At 40.9% G+C, this 22,229-nt stretch overlaps 1 protein-coding gene across 2 annotated transcripts; it reads right to left on the reverse strand.

The window, feature by feature from the left end:
* Positions 1-4,787: 4,787 nt before the first annotated feature.
* stxbp6l (syntaxin binding protein 6 (amisyn), like) lies at positions 4,788-19,081 on the reverse strand. 2 transcript variants are annotated; one of them, XM_037086551.1, is made up of 7 exons: positions 18,832-19,081; positions 18,051-18,218; positions 12,449-12,579; positions 11,934-12,261; positions 11,746-11,841; positions 6,455-6,612; positions 4,788-5,389 (listed from the first exon to the last, which is right to left on the reverse strand). In XM_037086551.1, exons 2-7 carry the CDS (start codon positions 18,202-18,204, stop codon positions 5,366-5,368), a joined length of 891 nt encoding a protein of 296 aa, XP_036942446.1. In that variant the 5' UTR covers positions 18,205-18,218; positions 18,832-19,081; the 3' UTR covers positions 4,788-5,365. The 2 variants fall into 2 exon arrangements, with proteins under 2 accessions (XP_036942446.1, XP_036942447.1); XM_037086552.1 differs by having other exon boundaries at positions 18,051-18,238.
* Positions 19,082-22,229: the final 3,148 nt, after the last annotated feature.

The following is a 22,229-nucleotide window of genomic DNA, read 5'->3' on the forward strand; positions in this document are numbered from 1 at the left end:
ACTGACTGCCTGAGAGTACAGCAGGTCAGGCACAACAGAGGCCCACACCAGCATGACAAACTGTAACATTAGTAGTATTAGTCCTTCCTGTGTCAGTAGTTCAGAGACCAACCCACAAACCAGTGCACCTACCAATACAGTGGAAGCTGGAGCAACTCCAAAGAGGCAATGTAGCCAAACTGTAGAAGTAAATACTTGTAAAAAAGTGTGGCCAGTTCCACACAGCTGACACTGGACACAGACAGTACAGTGGAGCACTGTATTGCCCTCTGTTAAATTTAATTCAAAACACCAGTGGCTGGAGCAAATGATGAAAAAGTTCCCTAATTAATTAGGTGAAATGTATTGTAAATAGTTGTAGATAATAATTGGATTGTAAATATTGTTATCAAATAAATATTGATATCAAATATTGGAATAAACATTTCAAAAGTGGTTATTTCTCATTTCTATGAACAAAGAAAAATGGAAGTGGGCATTTTTAACAACACAGTTTTCTTTTCCTTCTAATTCTTTCCCAATTTCTTCTCTTTTCCCCTTTGTTTTCCTCTTCCCCCTCTACCCCCCATCGCCCCCCTCTAATAATTGCATCACGCGACAATTGCATGAGTTGGATATATTCAGATCAAGCAAGTTTTTGCGTGTCCACTGGTGTCTGGATTTTGAACATCAAACAACAGTGAAGGAAAGGATAATAACTGCAAATCGTGGCCTTTTGAAGACACCCAGATCTTCACGATAACACGTCTACTCATACCATACCAGACAAAGAAGGAGCTGCTGTGGAGGGAAGCGAGCAAGAAAGTCAAACTACCTGGCATTGTGTAGCTCTGATGGATCCGAACTCTATTCATGTAACAAGGGTTTTGAAAGTTCCTGTCTGGCCAACAGATGTGACGAAGTGTGGATTCAGGCTTCTTACAAGTCAGATCACAGAGAAATCGCTTCATTTTGGAAATCTCAAACCTAAAGGTGGACTCATAAAATGTTGTAATAGTCATATCATTTATATTTATACTGTCATCTTCAGTATTTTTAAGGATTGGACTCCATCAAGCAACACATGGAAGAAGCTTTCCTGCAGCTAATCCAATTCATCTGATGAAGATGACCTCTTCTCTGCCCTGCACTCATCTCAAGGACAAGACAGCTCCAAACATCTGGACGAACACTTGACTTGGCTCAGTATATTGGGAGGTAGGGGTTAATTTGGAGTTTATCCTTGTGTTTCTTTGTTCTTGTCATCAGTTTCTTTTATCTTTACTGTTCATCTCCTCATCATTTCTGTCTTGCTGTTTATATAATGTCCTCTGTGTTAGCTCTGGAGATGAACAAGTGGAGCTGCGCCACACACAACTGCTGTTGCCAATTCCAGACCACAAAAGCGTTCATGCATTTGTATTTTTAACAGCATGAAATGTAGCGTTTCGCTCACATAAAATGATTTTTGAGTGAAAAAGAGCACATGCTGCTAAAACTCACGATGTTCTTAACTACCGTAGATAAACTCAAAAACACAGTTTCTCCTCCCTGTCCCACTTTCATCAGCTCCCAATAGTAATGTACGTGTGTCCTTAATCCTCCTACACAGTCTAGCGGTGCTATTCTGCCTCAACCCCCACGAGAGTTTTCTGTCTGTTACGATGGACTTCAGTCATAAATCTGCTCAGAGGTTTATCACACACCTGTCTGTCAGGGTGTTTGAATGAAAGCTCCGGTTCTGTTCTGTCTGTGTGCCAAAAGTAGAATTTAAAGTTCACTTCCCTTCCGTGCTAAAACCGCAATGCAAAATTCATGGGCCTCCAGATGTTCACTGACAGATGTCACTCTCATGCAAGAATTAACACAATACAGCAAAGCATATAGCTGGACCTCTACTTGGAGCGTCATGGTCCTGAGAGGATCGTTCCTAACGATTGTTGGTTACCTTTCCACTATTGCCTCAATCCAACAGCAAGGGGAACTGTAACTGAGTGCCAAGATCTGCTGATCGTTTCCAACTTGAAACACAAAACAAAATGAATCTTTTTTTTTTTTTTTTTAATTTAAGCATTCTACTCCCCATTTTGAGATCCCTTCTCTTATATTCACTGCCATTTTCAGCTCATCTTTAAGGTTTCAGTTTGAGCATTTCCTTTTTAGCTTTAATATTTTACATTTCACCTTTTCATTTATTCACTTGACATCATTTTACATTTTACATTTGCTTTTTTCAATTTAAGTGTGATAAAATAATAATTTGATTGTTTCTCTTGTAATTTTGTGTTTGGGCTTTTGATTTCAATTATGAACAAAAATGTCATCTGTACATAGACCTGAACTGAAACTGGAACTGTAAATTGCTGCTGAACAACCATTTCTGACTGTGTTTATGAACCCACTGACACACACACACACACACACACACACACACATATATATATATGCACGTGTTCAGAGAGATTGCTCCTGTTTCTGCTCTTACGTGCAAAATATTCGTTTCAAATGCATCAATAGGCATATAGTCCACATCAACTCTATTGAAGTGATACTGCACTTAAGTGGTCTGTCATCAGAGCAGTGTCTCTGTGTCAGTGTGTGGGTGCAGGAATGCCCCGCCCCTCTCACAGAGCACAGATGAGGGAAAGAGAGATCTCTCTGCTGGTCTAGAGATAATCCACCTGATGTCAAGTACCGAACAAATGGAAGCTAGAAATGATCGGGTGAGAGAACGCCTTATCATCTCCAGCATACAGTGTTAGTAAGGGGTAAACATTAGGTTTCTATCTAAATGCAGAGGACTAAAAAGTACAATATTTGCCTCCAAATTGTCATGGAGTGGAAGCATAAAGTAGCAGAAAATAGAAATATCACAATTGTGCCCGTGTGTGATTGTGTCATGGCAAAATGGGATCCTGTCAACACCTTTCAGAGGTGGGAACTACCACAACAGCAGTTTGTCCGGTGTTTCTGTTTCTGTCTGTCTGTGTACACATTTCAAGGTTTAACAAGGTTTATCGATACAATTTTTTTGCCATTGTACAACTCTGGGTAGCACAATGAGATGGACATTTGTAAACCCTGTCATGCCACACAAAAACAGCAGACAGTTTGTTTTATTAACATATTATGTTTCAGTGGTGCACTTTCTGAATTTGCATCCGAGTCAAAGTGGACAGCAGCAACAAGATGGTGATAATACTGTGGTACCCTGCAGCGGTCTGCCTGGTCAGGTTCGATGGTCGAAAGAATCCATGATGAAGCAATGAGGTTCTAGACTGCAACACTCCCTCATAGCTCCAGAAGCTACGGTGGCCCTCAGGAACAAGAAACTCCTTTTCTAAGTATGGACTCATTCACAACAGCTTTGAGTATTTCTACTAATTTAAGTGATGATGTAAATATTTATTTAGGTATTTAGTCAATAAAACTATGGTCTACAATAAAAAAAAAACAGGATCATACAAAGAAATGATGGAGCACTGTGAAGAACATTTACATAATCTATTAACTGGGTTTGATGAGCAGCCTTCTTCTCAGTTTATCTGTCACACTAACACATTACTTTGACTGTCTCTGGCACACTCCTAGCTCTATATATCTCAGTTAGTTATTGCTCCATGTGCTAACTCTCTGCAACAGACAAGGTTTACATCTAAACTTGCTAACGTGATGTTACCAGCAGCTCTCTGAGAGACACAGACTGAGGCTATGCTGTGCAAATATTGCACATTATAGGTGGCAGTATTTCTTTTCGGTGAAACTAATGTACTGATAATAAATACTGTACATTATCTAGGTTTTGTACAATTAGCAGCAGGGGTAAACACATACTATGGTCCATTGTAATCTTTAACGTTACTCTGACCTGTCCAGCAGGAAGCAGGACACATCAGCATCAGTCTGCAAACATTTCTCTATCATCAGAGATTTCCACCTGGGAGCAACACTTCACAGTCCTGTTATTTTTCTTGTAAAAAAATAAGTATAATCCATGTCCAATCTATATTTGAAAAAAAAAATCCTCACCATATCAAGGAAATATGCAATTTGACATTAATTTCCATATGATGCATTTACTTGAACCAATATATGAATTTATCTGGTCCTCCATTACATTTCAGCAGTGTTTTTGTCAGCTGCTACTTTTTTGCTCTGTGGGCGCCATCTTGTGGTAAATATCTAAACAGCTCATAATGATGATAAACGTAAAATAAATAAATAAACAAATAAAAATAAAACTTTCACAAAACACAGCTCAACACACAGGATGAGGCTTATTTAATTGGTTCAAAGACAGGAGCGGGGACATGGTCACATTAGTCACATTATATACATTAACTTGGAGCCAAACGCAACAAACCAAACAGTTGTACACCAAATTACAGAAAGAGTCATCAACCTGGAGGCGTTCACCTAAAGTCAACATTTCAACCTTCTGAATTCATCCTGACATTTCTACACAGACCAGCTTTACTCGAGGTGCTCACTTGGGAACACTTCTTAAAAAAAAAAAAAGAAAGAAAAACAAAAATACTCTCACTGACTTACCTGACCCACCTTCACTCTCCAGACCTCTCATGCAAACTTAAAACCCCATGATGACGTACACAGACCAGAAGACACAGGACAGCAGACAAAATCTAAATCTAATCAGCCAACATTTGGATGAGTGTTTAGGACACGTCGATGTGAACGAGGACGAGAACGTAGATCTGACAACATCGAAATACATTGTGCACTCTTAACTGCACAGAAACACATGAACACACACACATATCAGGAACAGAGAATGATGACGCGGCACGTGGTGATGACTATAAAACATTTAGTGCACTTAAAAAACAAAAGCACCATTCACCCAGTGTACTGTCACCTGTCACATGGATCTTAGGTCAGACAAGTAGTCTGCCTTCATAGACAACGTTATAAGAGCTTGGTTAAAACTATTTGATGTTTATAAATTAAAAAAAATAACAAAAAAAATGGGAGTGTTTAAAACTTATAGAGAAAACAGTGTTAAGTAACTGCATCTTAAAGTCCTGCCTTCTCATAAACGACACAAGATTAATCTGATAACAGGTAAAACATTCAGGGTGAACACATTGTAGATGATCCCCCTGAGACACTAGTGTCAAATCAAAAGGTGGTTAAAGTGCATTAAGATGTTTTGCTGCAGTCAGTCATAAGAGAAGGGCAGTTTAAGTGGCAGTCCGGAGCCTGCGGGTCGCTCCTCTCCGGTCCTCTTCTCACAAACAGGCTTTCATGAGGAGTTAGCAGCATCTGCTGGGCCCAGACTGCATCACTGCATCCCAAAGCGTTAGTGTCCATGTTACAGAAATCATCTTTTACACCCTGAAGAGCTCCATTCATCCTCCACCAGACTCTACTTTGAGTACTTCAGGGCCAGCTGCATGGGTAATAAAACATCAAAAATACATTTGTCATAGTTAAAATCAATGCAATTTCATATTTAAATCTGTCTTATTACATGTGCTATGTAAAGGATAATGCCCGACAAGGAGTCCATTATTAGGAATGAATGGATGACCTAGAGGGCAGAGCTGTTGTGTCTGTGGAGTCCATTAATTCCTCGTTCTGGACACCTTGCAGGGTGTTATGACACTTTTGCTGTTTTGCTGCCATTATCTAAAGATTTTCACTCTTTCAGCAGCGCCCGACTGTTTAACTAATGGCTTAATCATTACAATCCCATCAGGTTCTTATGTCATATATAATGCTTTGCAATTGGAGTTAAACTAGTGCATTCAGCTCACAGAACCCTTTGGCTCAGCTATCATGCTTTTCCTCCACTGGTCACATGTCAGTGATTGTTCTGTCCTCCACACAGCGTCACACTGGGAGCGTTTCAGATCTGGAGCGCCGTGCCTGCCTGAAATTGCTGACTTGCTCGGATTGACTTATTTCATCATTTTTCCTTGGTTTATGTGCTCCTTCCATGGTTGAACAGGCCACATTATTAAATTGTTTCTTCTTTTGTGTGTTTTGGGTTTGTTCATTATTATCATTTCTGACTCAGTTGTGCTGTGGTGTGTAGTTTGCTCTGTTTTCTTTTGAGCAGCAGAGTGAAGAACTGCTCCTGGGACACTTTTGAAACCTGTTGTGGTTTCCCTGGTGGGAAGCATTGCCTAGAAATGGCTGCAATCACAGACCTGCCAGAGGGTTAGAAGAAAGCTAAGTTTATGCTAGCAAGTTTCAAAGTAAATAATCTTCTGTTCAGCTCACAAATGGTGAATATAATTCAACTGTATATTTTAACAAGACTATCTAGCCAGCAAGATTTTGACGAACAAATAAGCTTTCATGTGTACTGTCAGCAGCAGGGCATTTACTGTCTGCTAAATGCCCTAAATGTAAATGTAAATGTAAATTTGTCTGCATATCAGGATTTAATTGACACCCTGCTACAGAATCAAGTTATTTATCTTGGAGAATAACTGCATGATTATGTCACCTTGTGAGCAGTGTCTGCAAACTGATGGGCTTTGTGCATCAGCTCCACAGTCTTGTCCTCAGCACGAGTCAGTCTGTCCCCACGCTCTCCAAGAGACACATTTACCCTCTGAACTACATTACCCACAGTGCTCCCTGTGGCACGCTGTCCAGGCTGACCTGTTTGCACACGTAAAATAAGAGAAAGCACGTAGAGAGACTGTTATCTTAATGAGCAGTCGCACATGAAGAAATTGGTTTGACATAACACAGGAAATATTTGCAATCATGTCTCCAGGCAGCGCCTGAAATCCTGCAAGGAACACAAATTATGTGTTCCTGCAGGAATGTTTCAATTTATACATTTACTGAAGGAAAAACATTTAACTTCTGGCAAGCTTCACAAAATCCCATCAACTGTCCCCTGAGCTATACTGTTGACAGCTCTGTTTGTTTGTATCTGCTGCTGTATAATATGACATAATCAAACAGCTTTTGGGTCACTGACTGTGTCAGCAAGTCTTACTCTGCTGAAGTCCTTTTGGGCATGACCCTTACCCCTGAACTCTAAAGACAATTTCCCAGAGTGCCCCATGTAACCAGAGTACCATCCTGCACTAAAGTTTAAAAGATGTTCTGTCTCTTCTTTAGTGAAGTAGTAGTTGCAGTAATCTATTTCTATGTGCTATAGTACAGCTGATTTTAAAGTGTGTTCAAAATATTAGTGTTAGAATGTGTAAAAGAATGTGTGCATTTAGTGTATTAAGCAATGGGAAGTAAACCCAATTCAATTCAACTTGCAATACTAAAGATGTATATAAATCTGATTTATATTTATAAATGGTATCACGGTCAGTATAATTTGGCTTTTTTGAGAAAAGAATAATGGATAAAAAAAAATCTGTCAACATGAAAACAGAATTCTGCAAATAATAATGTCAGTTAATTAAAACTATATGATGTAAAATAAGAGACTGCATAAGTATTCACCTCCTTTAAATTTCTGACTGAATTCAACAGAGGTCCAGCCAGGTGGTGCTGGTATAACAACGAAAAAGACACCCTTTTCTGAAGGTTGAGTCACTGGTTAATCAGTATTCCTGGGTACAATTACACCATGAAGACAAAATAACACTCCAAGCAGCTCTGGGAAAAGGTTAAGGTATAGGTCAGGGGATGGATAAAATAACATGTCCAAGTCTCTGAACATCCCCTAGAGTTCAGTTAAATCCATCATTAGGAAATGGAAGGAATATTGCACATCGCATATACTGAGTGGCCATGCAGAAGGAGACTAGTGAGGGAGGCCACTAAGACAAGAAGCACATTGAAGCACATTAAATCTCCGCTGGAGTTCACCCAAAGTCATGTGGGATGCTCCAAGGTCAACTGGAAGAATATTCTTTCATCTTATTAGACCAAAATAGAGCTTTTCGGCCATCAGACTAGAGGCTATGTTTGGCAGACACCAGGGATTGTACATCACCACAAACACACCATCCCCACCATGAAGCATGGTGCTGGCAGCATCATGTTATGAGGCTGCTGCTCGGGGAGGTTTGTAAAGGTAGAGGGTAACGTCAATGCAGCACGGGAAATCTTGGAGGACAACCTGAATCAGTCTGTAGAGAACTAGGACTTGGGAGAAGATTTATTTTCCAGCAAGACAATGAAGCATACAGCAAAGGCTCCACATAAATGGTTTAAATACTAGGTAAATGTTCTGGAGTGGCCGAGTCAAAGCCCAAAATTCAATCCAATAGAGATTTTGTACCTGGACTTGAAAAGGGCTGGTCATGTCTGAACCCCATGGAACCTGACACAAAATAGAAATTCAAATATGTCACAGCATAACTACTCATTTTGAGTAGTGTATGATAAGTATATTGATGTCACAGGTCGAATGAGGTTAAGCATGAAGTGCTGTTGAACTGTAACTGGTGCCTTGCAGCAGCCTGGCACGTCTCCCAGCCATTACACTGCCCCCATCAGCGGGTTCAATGGCGCGCAGTGCTCTCTGTCAGTCTCAGAGCCCCAGGCTTCCTATAGACCATCTATTGTACCGATGTCCCCAAAAATAAACAAAGTCTCCTCTCATCTGACCGCCGCATCACAGAGAGGCCTTTCTGCTGCAGTGGAGAGGTGCAGCACAGTGAGCACAACAGACAGAAAAAAAAGACAGAAAGAAAAATAACTCAGAGAGACACAGGCCTGGGATGATACATACCCTGAAGATGACCTGAAGAAATGGAAGTGTCAGTAACATCTGAGCTTGACTCCACTGATCATCTTCTTGACAGGAGTTTGAATGGATTGGAAAGGACAAAGTCCGGCACAGCCACTCTCTATGCTAGGGACTAGCTAGAAATTCTGAGCACCCCTACACCAAAATACACATGCAGGTTTTAAACACAGGTAAACCCTCTTAAACAATTGTCTCCTTTCACATTGCCAGTGGACAAGCAGCATTTCTGTTTGTTGTGCCATACCAATCAAGGAGGCCACAAGGGATATTTTGTTGATCCATTTGTGGATCACTTTCTGTCAGTCTATGGACCGTGTGACTTTTGTGACTTCCCTCTTTTATCAAATTCATACTGCGGCATTTATGAAAGAAAAATCCCAAATCAATTAATTAATCCCATTAGCTGACAGAAGTAGAGTCTATACAGGAAAATGGCTATAACAAGAGTTTACCTACCATCTGCACACCATGGAGCCAATAAAGAGAAAGACAACATTTACAGTTTTTTTAGAAGGAGAACCCCCAGAGGCTCAATTAAGTATCTACATCCTAAAGTGTAACCAGGCGCCAATGAATGCCTCTGAAACAGACAATACTCTGTTGTGTGTTTTATGTGTAAAAGGGCAACTCCGCACATTGTCTTGTGTTGTATGAGAAAACAACGATTAGCATCTTCTTCTTCTTCTTCTTGAATTTCAGACCCTCTCTGCCTGGTAAATACATTCATGTTTCAGCCCACACCTCCAGTTTATAACATAAGCTTTTTGATATACATTACCGTTCAAAAGTCTGAGGTCACTTAGAAATGTCTGTAATTTTGAAAACTTTGACAGAAAGGTACAATTCCTTTGTATTGGAAATTGCTGATTGTTAATGAGACATCATTGAATATCTTTTCACCAACCATCTCTCCGGTGGTCCACTGTCACATTGTGTTAGCTAATCTAAAAATGTTTTGTTAAAAGGCTAAGTGATCATTAGAAAACCCTTGTGCAATTCTGTCAATGTAGATGAAACAATTTATTTGGCATGACTTGCTAGTTGAGTATCTGTAGCATCAGCACTGGTGGGTCAAAGTCTCAATGAAAAAAAAGAAAATTCTGAAACTCATCAGTCTAGTATTCTTCTTGGAAAGAAGGCTGTTCATTGCTTCTCTCAGCTTATTAATAAGCTTAAGATCTAATACATCAGTGTGTACTGCTCCCATTAAACACCAGCACAAACTGTCTCTAACCTCTGACTCTGGTGCACACCCGAGTAAGAGGACAAGTACTTCAGAGTCTCTAGTGTGAGAAACAGATGCCTCAAACGTCCCCAACTGGCAGCTTCATTAAATGGTACCCAAAAAACACATCTCAACGTCATCAGTGAACAGTGGAATCCACGGTGCTGGCCTTCTAAGAAGAGCATCAGAGAAAAAGACACATCTGATACTGGCCATCTGACAGATCTAGATTTGAAGTGTTGGGAAGAACATTTGTGAGATGCAGAACAAATGAAAAGATGCTGGAGGAGTGCTTGACAAGTGGGAGATTTGAACAGGGTCAAAAAGATTTTCAATAAGGAAGGCTATCATTCCATTTTTGCATCCTGCACCAGTGTAATGACCTAAAGCACAACTCCAAACTATGAAGAACCATTTAGTCACAAAGCAGTGAGCTGGTTTTCTGTCTATCATAGAGTGGCCAGCACAGTCACCAGATCGAGCTGCTTGACCGTATGATATAAAAGAAGTGCCCATCCAAACAATCCAACCATTTCTTTAAATTACCTCAACAAATTGTGAGCTAGACTGCCAAAGATCTACACAGCTGTCATTGCTGCAAAAGGAGGATTCTTTGACGCAAGCAAAGTTTGAAGGAAATAATTATTCTTTCAGTAAAAGTCATTATTTCTAACCTTTTAATGTCTTTTCTATTCATTTTGCAACTTATTTCGATTTCAAGTTTTCAGTGAACACACAACATTTTTTCACCTCAAACTTTTATGAGGTAGTGTAATTCGTATTATTTATCACAAATAATTGGAGATTGTCCAAGTCACATCACCATGACTTCAAGAGCCACGGAAGACATTATAGGGCTGAGTAATACTAACCAGGACTAATGAACTTATAAGATCATTACTGTACCAAATTCCAGTCAGGCATAGACGAAGCAGCCTAGACTGCAGCTGCATCCTCAGCGGGTCCCTAGGTGTGCACACAGCACACTGTAGCAATCCCATTCTCAGTTGAGTCATTGCATGCGGGCACAAGAGGAGTTGCATGTGTCATTGCATGTGTCATTTTATTACAGATAATTTGTGACATTGGTTTAATTTTGACTGTGATAATTAAGTTATTTAGCAAACTAGATGACATGTTAAGCTAAGACATGTGGCTTCTGTACGGCTATTTCAACCTCAGGCTCAGGTAACATGGCCAAAACTGGTCCACCAGTTGAAGAGATGAAGTTAGAGTTGAAGAGATTATGTTGCTTGAATTGACAAAAAGCCGACATGCCATGTCTGTAACTGTTGGTCCCCAGGGCTGACTAAAAACATTGATTTATCAATGCGTTGCAACTTATTTTTCTCAATTCAGTAACCATTCAGTGATGGTTTAAATGGATTCACTATAATAAGTTAAAAGTCTCACTGGTCTTTTATTATATCCAGCAGTCCTATGTGAGTTATTGTGTTGCCCAAAAGGCAGTTCCTCAGCCTTATTTTATAGTAACACTTTTTTAAAAAAATGGCACACTTCACTGCACTTAAAGAATAATGTAATGGTAAAATACATTTTGGTGTCAGTTCATTCTAGACCAATACAAATAATGCATACGTTATCATTTAACACATATAAGAAGGTATTCTAATGAATTATCTGGGTATTTCTGAAATCTACATTCATTATCGAATCGACATCAAAGAAAGATAGATTAGATGTTTTTTCTAGAATAAAATAACCTTTGGCCTTTTACTACTGGTGAGGCCGTTCAGTTGTTTGCTTAATGATATGGGTTCTGCAATACGAGTACACCAACTGCACATAAATTAAATATACAACACTTGATTCACTGCCTTACCTCGACCTGATGATCTTTGGTTTGTGACCATCATATTCTTCATACGATTCAAGAAGGCTTTGCAGCGGTAGATGACCAGATTCATAGTGCAGGCATCTGAAAGGACAACACATCACAACTGTGCTGACTCATGTACAAACTAAATGATATCCACAGTATTAAGAACCTCAATAATTATGTGACCCTACCTCCTGTGAGTTTGGACTGGCAGTTGATGAACTCTGCCTTTCTGGGGGGGACATAGCTCTTTCTCCGGGCCCTCAGGGTTTTTGATGCAGGGCCTGGTGAGGAGTCACTTGGACCAGCTCCAAGTTCTTCGTGAGCGTGCTGACTTGGTTTCCCCTTGCGTCCCACCTTGCCCAACTTCCCTGCCTTTCCCAGGCTCCCTGCTTTCCCCTCCCAATAGGTTTGGCAGGCGTGATACAAGATCTGGACAAAGATACACTTCTCTGCTGATGAGCTGGCCACCCACTGGTCCACAGCATTGTCAAACACTAGGTCGAACTCAGGGCTGTCCTAGAAGAGCAGAGAGTCCAAGAGAAAAAATTAACAATCACATGACATGACATTGTGTTTGTTAATCCGATGCTTGTGTCAAATATGGTTTACAAGTGCATTCAACAAGGGGGGTGTATGTAATGTGTTATTACAGGTGTTTTTTATGGACCTCTATGGGTAAAAACAGTGCCAAAAAGCAGCTGACCTTGTTGGGGTTGATGCCGTTAACCTGTCTGAGCTGCTCCACTGTCCACTGGGACCTCCTGGTGAAGGAGGAGGAGCCACCAAACCGCTTCACCTTTGTAATGAGGAGCTGATGTGGCCTGGTGTTGGTCACTAGGTAAACAGACGATACAAACAATGACATCCCTGTTGAACCACTATGACCATGGGGTAAATGTGTTGAGGGCATGTCACTTCTGTTGGTTAAACAGCATATAATCTGGGCGCAAGTAAGGCACAAGACACAGTAAGGATACATTTAGACTTTAAATCAGTTGTCTTGGGCATGACATAAATGAAACCAATCACAGTGTTATGTGCACCAGGCTCACACAATGTTATCTATATAGCAGCACTTATCTCCACTGAGTGACAGGTATTTGATCCTTAGCTGGTGGATTGTCTGCTTTTGTAATTTTCCAATCCTCTTCCCATCAACAATGCTGTTGGACTACATATAACAAATTTTAACTTTAAATGATATTTAACTGAGCAGGAGGAAGAAGAGGAGGAGGAGTGTGTAGCAGTGATGCATGGATCAGGCAGCACGGCTCATGTATCATGCTGATTAATAACAGATGGCTTCCAGGTGGGTGAAATACACCTTTAATGAGAAATATATAAATATCATTAATTACAAGTGGGTCCCTCCATTGAGAAAGCCAGTGCATTAGGCACATCAGATTAACTTCATGCATTACTCACATTTTCTGACTCACAAACAGGATAGGTCACTCGTGTAAATTAAAGTTCTGAGTAATCCTACACCATAAAAGGACACGCACACACACACACACACACACACACACACACACACACACACACACACACACACACACACACACACACACACACACAGTTCAGAATCCTACAGTAAAATTGTTTGGAATAAAGCAGCCATCCTGATAAATCCTGAGCTAAAATAGTTTATTTCAGAGGCTAAACGTTTAATTCTGCTTCTTCTGGAGAGTTTCCTCTGTCCTGTCGCGTTTATACAGTTTTTAGTTTTACTGCTTCAGTGTGGCACAATATATTTGCTGCAGTGAGGTTATTGCACGCATGGTAACAACTGAAAAATTACTGAAAGCAGCCTCTGTAATCATTATCAAAAACTGCAAAACTTCTAAACTGCAGGAAAAAGCACTGTGCCATTGACTTTAGACCAGGTTTCTTTTTGGTCTATGCTGCAGTCACTTTCTTCTGCCTCATAATAGCAGTGCGCTATCAACCTGCCTAAGCATTCCGTATTTTAAGACCAACCCACCAAGGGACGCACAGCACATACACAACGTGGGCACTGGATGTGTAAAACAACAACTACATTGGTTTGAAACTAGCAATGACACTTGTGCTGCATCGCTTTGTACACGCACACACACACACACACACACACACACACACGGTGGGTTCATAAAGTCTGAGGCCACACTGAAAATCTCTAAAATTGTCATCTATATCATAAATAATCATAAAGTTTGAGGATTTGGGATGTAAGGTCAAGTGCCAAAAGTGGTGAACATGTTTCATCTTTGCTTGTCCATGACTGTGCCCTTTGAGGATACATCTTCCACATCCAATCATGATACTATCACCTGTCACCAATGAACCTGTCTACCTGTGAAATGTTGCACACAGGTGTTTTTTGAGAACTCTCCACATGTTCTCAAATGTCGTCAGAATAAACACATATTTAGCTGTTGCACTTGACAGGCGCACCATGTTCTCAGTTGACAGAGTGCAGGACTGCAGCTGGAAGAGGGGAGGTGGTACATGAGCTTGACTACAAATCAGGGGTTTAAATATTGCCTTTAAATCAATCTGGGACCTAAATTTTTGGGTTAGGGTTGTGACTAATTTCGCACTGCTCAAGACTATTGTGATTGGCTTGAAGAAATACAACAAGCCTGCATCTCCTGTGTACTCATTCCCAGCTGATAAAAAAGGTCAAACCATCAGAAAAAGACAAGGTGTGGACAAATGAATCTGCAGCAGCTCTACAGGACTGTAGAGTGCACAGAATATCACATCAATCACAAGGAACAAAGATCATCATCAGTGACGTCAAACATTAGCAGATGTGTTGATGGCGTGGTGATCACAAAGTCTATCATTTCCCAGGGTTCCCACCAGTGTAACGCAAGCTTAGCATCAAGGAGACATCAGCAGACACTAGAGAGGGACCTCAACACCAACAGCACTTAAGATATAAAGCAGACCATTCAAGACAGCACAGGCAACAAAAGCAGGTGTGTGTCCATCATGTGTGAGTCCACATTGCCAGATACATGTTTTATGCTTGCTCTGATCTTCCTAGACAAAGTCTACTTCACTTTCAGAGGACCGGACACTGTCAGTATCCGATCCTGAACGAATGAATGTGAGTAAAGCCTCTTGTCCTGATAACATCCCTCCCTGTACGAAAAAACATGTGCCAGTCTGTCATTTTTAACATATTTCTGTCACAGCAGAGTGTCCCAACCTGCTTCAAGACAGCCACCATCGTCCCTGTACCTAAAAAAGCCTGCCATGTCGTACTGACTACCAGCCTCTGGCTCTCACCCCGATGAAATACTTTAAAAAACTGGTTCTTCAGCACATTAGAGACATCATCCCAGCCAGCCTGGACCCTCACCAGTGTGCTTTCAGAACCAACAGATCTACAGTATGCCATGTTCACTTGTTACAAGCCAAAATAGTGAACTATACTTTTTTGTCATCATGTTCAAATCCAGAGAAATCCATTGGTTTCATCAGCACTAACGTTGCAGTAGAGGGTATGTGTGTCTGTGTGGTTAAATTCAGGACAATTCTCTGTGAATTTAGTAGCCTATGGTCTCAGCTACTTCCTCACTGTTTCCTCGCTCCTCTCTGTAATGACATTCACGAAGTGAAGAACATTCCCCCTCCTGCTCCAGGCGGCAGTCAGCATTAATGTTACAGTTCATAATCACCCGAAAACTGAGTGAATTTACAGTAGATCCACTTTTTAATCCCAAAAGTTTTAAAGTTCTCCTCCCATCAGTAAATGGTTCCAGATCTGGTGTTTATTCACCAGAGAGTCTGGCTGTAATCCAGACTCTCTCTTCCCCCACTCAACACTGACAGATCGCCCCCTATTGGCAGACATTGCATCTTGGATGATTAACATTATAATGTCCAAAAACTTTTACAGTCTCAGCATTTTCATGTTTATTGTACAGTAGTTTGAGTTACATTATGCTTTTATTACTATGCCTCCCATAAAGAGCCTGACCCCAATCAGAAACTATGGATGACCTTGGAGGTCCAGACACTCCTGAGAAGCCGGAACTCAGCCTTCAAGTCAGGTGACAGGGAACAGTACAGCGTGGCAAGGGCAGTACTGCGGAGAGGCATCAAAGCTGCTAAGGTGGCTCACAAAAGGAAAGTAGAGGACCATCTCACCAACACCAACCCGCGGCTGGTGTGGCAGGGGCTACAGAGCTTCACCAACTACAAAGGCTCCACACCCATCTCTACCACCTCTGATGCCTCGCTGGCAGAGGAATGAAATAATTTCTTTTCCCACTTTGAGGCAAAGTCTCCGCACTCAGCAGCATGGCCACTGCAGACGTCCAGTCACACCACGCTCACCTCCAGGAACACCAAGTGGTGCTGAAGACTGTGAACACCAGGAAATCCACCAGACCGGATGGAGTACTCGGAAAAGTACCTGTGCTGACCAGCTAGTGGGAGTCCTGACCAGGCTGTTCAACCTCTCACTGTCCCAGGCTACCATCCCCCCATGACTAAAGTCAGCTACCATCATCCCTGTCCCAAAGACTCCTGCCCCGAAGTGTCTCACTGACTACAGACCAATTGTCTTAACATTAGTTGTCATAAAATGCTTTGAGAGGCTCATCCTGAGCCACATCAAGGCCTGTCTCCCCTCAAACCTGGACCCACATCAGTTTGCCTACAGAGCAAACAGATCGACGGAGGATGCCATCACTACAGCTCTTCACACAACACTCAGCTACCTCGAGCAGCCAGGAAGCTATGTCCGGATGCTGTTCATAGACTACAGCTTGGGATTCAACACCATCATCGCTGACATCCTGGTGGATAAGCTGACTGACAAAGCTCCCCCCCTCCACCTGTGCCTGGATCAAGGACTTCCTGACTGACTGCCCACAAACAGTTAAGGTAGGCACCACCTGCATTGTTCCTGACACTCAGCACAGGGTTAGGGTTAGGGTTAGGGTTAGGGTTACAGGGACTGTGTTCAGCGGGTGTCCTCCTTTAAATTCATGGGGACACATTTAACTGAGGACCTCTCCTGGACTACAAACACATCTGTGGTGGTAAAAAAAAAAAAGGCCCGACAGCAACTGCACTTTCTAAGGATACTTAGAAGGAACCTTCTGGAGGAGTGGCCTTTTACCGTAGCACCATAGAGAGCATCTCGACGTACTGCATTACAGCCTGGTATGCCAACTGCTCTGTGGCAGACAGGATAAAACTGCAGAGGGTCGTTAATACAGCTCAACACATCACTGGCAGCCCCCTACCCTCGCTAGAAGACATAGCAGCAAGTGGTGTCTTAGGAGAGCAAGGGCAATCACTGGTGACCTCTCACACCCAGGACAGCACCTGTTGTACCTCCTGCCCTCAGGTGCCTCAAAAGCAGGACTAAAAGACTCAAAAACAGTTTCTTTCCCTGGGCCATCAGGACCCTGAACGGTAAAGGCTACGGTAAAAGGCCACTCCTCCAGAAGTTTCCTTCTAAGTATCCTTAGAAAGTGCAGTTGCTGTCGGGCCTTTTAGAGTATGCTTGAGTGTAAATGATGTATATGTTTTGTATCCCCTTTAAAATCCTTTTATTCTTTTAGGTTATTTTTATTTATTTCTGTTTTGATATTTATACTGCACTGACCGGAGAAGCATTGCAATTTCATTGTATACTTGATGTGCAATGACAATAAAGTTTCTATTCTAATTTACAATTGAGTTTACATCATATGACCAATTTGCAGTAAAAGGACAAGCTAAGTGACGAAGCTTGACAAAATTGCAATGGAATAGAAGGATTAAATGAATGTATTTGCACACAAATTTTTAAGTAAAAATGTGAGTCCTGTCACTCTGTGCTGAGACCCTGCTGCTGGCCTCGCCTCATTGTGGCGTCCATCCTTTAAATACTGATATTTCAATCACTAAAACGATGGTGTGGGTTCGTAGGGCAAGCAAGGTAACTGGTGTAAGCTTGTTCATGCATAACACTGGGAACACCAAATACCACCAGAGGCCTAGTGCAAAGTTTAAATAAGTATTTATCATGAAAAATGATTTTAAGTTTAAAGCTGACGTGTATACAGATGTTTACTTCTGTTTGTTGCCAGGCAATTTGTTACTTCAGGGCAAGGTTTCAGTAAGTTATTTAAGAGTAAGAAAAAAAAGATTTACCATTTATATACTGATTATATAAAAAATGTGTTCAAACCATTTGGATTTTTCCATTATAATTTTAATGATGGAAGTGTTTGTATTATTATGATGAGAGGAAATGGCCCGGGGGGCAGCAGTTCAGACTCTGAAATAACAAAAGTATAAAAACCAAATTTAACCTGAAACACAGATGAATGTGGTGTAGTCTCCTTTGGCTCCAGGGAGCAGGGAGGACATCCTCTTCCTTTTCCTCCTCCGCACCTCCACTGCCACCAGCATCCGCTCATCACGAGGGATGAAGAGCTCTTTGTTGATGGCAGACTGAATGTTCATTGTAGTCTTCAGACCTACACAGGTGATGGATGGCCTGTTAGGGACACGGGACCAACTCTCAAGCAGTGTGAATGGGCAAAAGGACTGACAATCAGGCTAGCTGTTTTATGCCAACAAGTAACTGCAAAGAAAACAATGACTAACAGAAACCAAAAGAGGTTACCTCAGATCACAGCCCGCACAGTATGGATAAAGTCTGTCTTATTTTCTGCATAAGAATGACTTTATTCACTCTATGTTATAATGGTATCATAAAGCAATTCATGTGTTAATTCAAAAAATAATGTCATGTAAGCATCCTCATATGTGTAAAATAAGAGGTATTGGTAGAATAAATGCTCAGACACTAAGTCAAGTGTACAGTTATAAATAAACAATTCTGAGCATTTATTATTTACGATTTCACAGTAAACTAAACATCTTTGAATTTTCTACTGTGGGTCAGAGAAAACAAGACATTTTAAGACATTGCGTTGGCTCTGGGAAAATGTGATGATGTTTGAAATTAATAGCCATTGTGTAAGATAGCCAAGCAACACATCCACAGAAACAATTTCAGTATATACCCAAGACGTTATAATGAATGAATCTGTAGGTCAAAAAGGTTTGAAATACATAGAAGCCTACCTGTTCTTGTCCTTTTATCCGCCCAAAAGCCTGACACTTGAGTCTTGTTGTGTCTTCAAGCACAGGGAGACTGTCTTGTTAGTTCAAGCGTTAAATTAGTAGGCAGTTATATTTATTCAATATTTCCCAGGATTCTGTCAGGTATTTATACCCAGGCACACCAAACGGCGTGCCTTGCTGCGAAGGCACAAATAAACCACAGTCCATCCCATTTCAAGAGGTTGACGTGCACGTGGTTAAAGGCTGCAAGTCAGAGAACAGACACCAGCTGTCTCATAGACAGAGCCAGCGCTGACTGCTGCAGGGGCAGGGGTGGCACCAGCTGGGGTGATGGATGCGTGCTGATCTTCTATGGAGATCCAAATTGTTAAGGAACATATTAAAACATCTGGAAAAATACACAAAAACATGCAGAAAAACAATGAAATGTGAAATAAAGTGTCACAATATTACATAGTACATATTATTTCCCTTGTAAAAGACTTGTAAAAATGTAGACAGTAACATTAGTTAATGTTGCTCTGTATTAGCAGAGCGGAGAGAGGCACTGTGACGAGGCCCTCTAGAATGTGCATCAAGTCACATCTCATCCCATCTTAAAGCTGCCATAAGTGTTATTTTCTTATTAAAATAATAAATGGAGCTTCCTGCATGGCAAAGAACACCTACAGTTCAGTGGAGCGCTATCAACTTCAGCCCAGCTGTGGCGGAACAGATCTCCCTACATCTACCTGTTGAAATGAGACCACGAGGCTGGAGAGGACACACATGAGTCAGAAACAGGCAGCGACACTACAAACCTGTTCTACCCTCAGTGATTATGGGCAACATGCAAACACTGAGCTGGCAGCATTGACAAAATACCATCGACTTTTGTGTCAAAAGAGTCTGCTGTGTGCATGGTAGAATTGGACAGATTTACTGTGAACAGACTGGACTGGACCTGGAGATGGCCAAAAAAAAATGAGGTGGCGGATGTGTCCTTACGTAACGAGTCAGTGGTGCAGGGGCCTACCTCCGCAAGGCTGTTTGGTACCATTGGTGCTTCTGTCATCTATGTACTGCTGGTCCATAGAAAGCCCACCACTACCGAACGAGTGAGTGTATGGTCTATAACTACATGGCTTATTGGGCTGTTTATGTAATACAAAAGACTTTTCAAATGAGCCGCCATGTTAGTCCAGTTTGGAATCCCACAGCAGCAACCCGTTAGTGGTCTTGGGAGAATCAGGTGCAGCCAGCACGTTTTGCCATGTTTTCACATCAAACGAATTGACGCGTATATTTACGAGTTTGGTTAGTCTCTCTTCTCAATTAGTAAAAGAGAAAATAAAGTGTCAGGTATCCCTGCAGGCTGTCCTGTCTGCTCATGGAAGAGGCAGCGAACAGGACCTCCCTGCTCTGGTAACTTAATCACAGAACTGCTTCCAATTCCAGGGCTCTTGGTGATGGCTTCTACTACCAAACAGGCCAGGTGATGAAAAACACTTAAAAGAAGAAGAAAGAGGCAAAGCCAGCTGCTTTGAAGTGTAGTAACATGGAGAGCAGGGAGGGAATTACTAACTGCAAAATGGAAAGGAAGCTTACAATAGCTCTCATACGTGTCCAGGAGATGAAGACGGTGTCATTTTTCATGACACGTTAAAACCTGCTCACCAATAAAAGTGAGCCAATAAAAGTGATTCCACTGAATGTCATTTTTTAATTTCACAAATTGTTACATCCCACATGTCACGACTTTGCAGGTGTTGAAAACACATCCAGAGCGATTTTTTTGTGACGACTTTTGAGACATGGATTTTGACCCTTGTATCTCACCTGGTAAAGTGCAAGCTGCTGAGGTTTCAGGGTTCAAATTCATAAAAAAAAAAACTTTTGGAATTTTGAACCACAAGAAGGTCTTTAGTCACCTGTAGCTGAAGTTGAAAAGATGTCTAGAATTACAGTGTACAGTGAACAAAACTTTCATTTTAGTACTTCACTGGGCATCTTTTCAGTGTCAGCAAAGATGTGGAACTGACATTTTCTGGATATGATTTTGCTCAGCTGGATAGAACCCCTTTAATAAAAAATGTCATGTTTCATAGCCCTTTATGTTGTATCTAAAAGAAATATTCCATGATGAATCAGCAGCTCATTCTGGCTGTGCTTATTACATTTGTTTTTTGTTGTTTTTTTTTTGTTGTTTTTTTTTATTTTGGACCTTTCATGTGAGGTCAAGTATCTTGTTACTATGCTAAGAACAAAATCATGATGTGATGTATGTTTAGTGAGAAATGAACCAAAACACATTTGCTTTTATATTAGCGCCCTTCTGTGGTTGAGACATCAACCTCTGACTTCGTTATTGATCTCCAAATGGTATCGTTCACACACAATTAAAGTTAATAATAATAATAATGATAATAATAATAATAACACACATAACAACAACAACAATAATAATTATGTGAACATAAAAAACAGGGTTTCAACACTGTTGCAGCTTGGACCTGTTATAATATTAACGTTCCACATCAAGTAAAGGTGAAAACGTTTTTTGTGATAAAATGAGTGTACGTTAAATAATTAAAATCAGTTTATTAGTTAACAGATTATAAAGACATCAGGAGGGTTAAAACAGCAAGGGGTGTTTGATTAAACAGGTCAGGCTGATCAGACTAAATGACTGACTGGAGACCAGAGGTGAGGTCTATGTCTGCTTTATTAAAAAAAAAAAAAAAAAAAAAACAAAGAAGAAAGAAGAAAAAAAAAAAACTTAAAGATCTATCAAGGCAAAGCACCACATCATCTGAGAAGGAACAGTACAGCAGGTAAAAGGTTAAGCGTGACATCAGAGTGACACTGTCCTCATCTGCACAGCGGGACCCATGTAAAGGAAGTGGACCCTCCTCCAGAGATGTTTTGATAATTCCTTGCAGAGCTGATCATTATCCTGACCACATGCACTGGAACATTTCAACAGTTTCATTCATCCAGATGAGAAGTGGAAAACAAACAAACAAAAAAACTAAATGGCACTTTAGAACAGTATCCATTCAAATCCAATCAAAGACTTTCATTAAGGTAGCTAAATAACCCAAAACATTCTATATCACTGGATGTGATATGACAAACTGAATAATGATACATGACTTTTTAACAAGAAATCTCTGGCACATATATTTATTGTTGCTTAAATACGCCGAAGGTGCTCCACAGGAAGCCGAAACTCATTTATTCCTGTAATTCACCAAAAAAGTTGAACATGTAAACAAGGACAGATAAAAAGTCTTGCTGTGAGCTGTTTGACATGAGGTTTAACATTACCACCAGAGAGCAGTGATTCTCAATGAGCACGCTGCTGCTTGCTGCTGCAAGCATGGTATGAGAGTGATGGATTTGTTCTGGCATGTTCA

Source organism: Acanthopagrus latus, chromosome 22, assembly GCF_904848185.1.
Source record: "Acanthopagrus latus isolate v.2019 chromosome 22, fAcaLat1.1, whole genome shotgun sequence".
NCBI lineage: Eukaryota > Metazoa > Chordata > Actinopteri > Spariformes > Sparidae > Acanthopagrus > Acanthopagrus latus.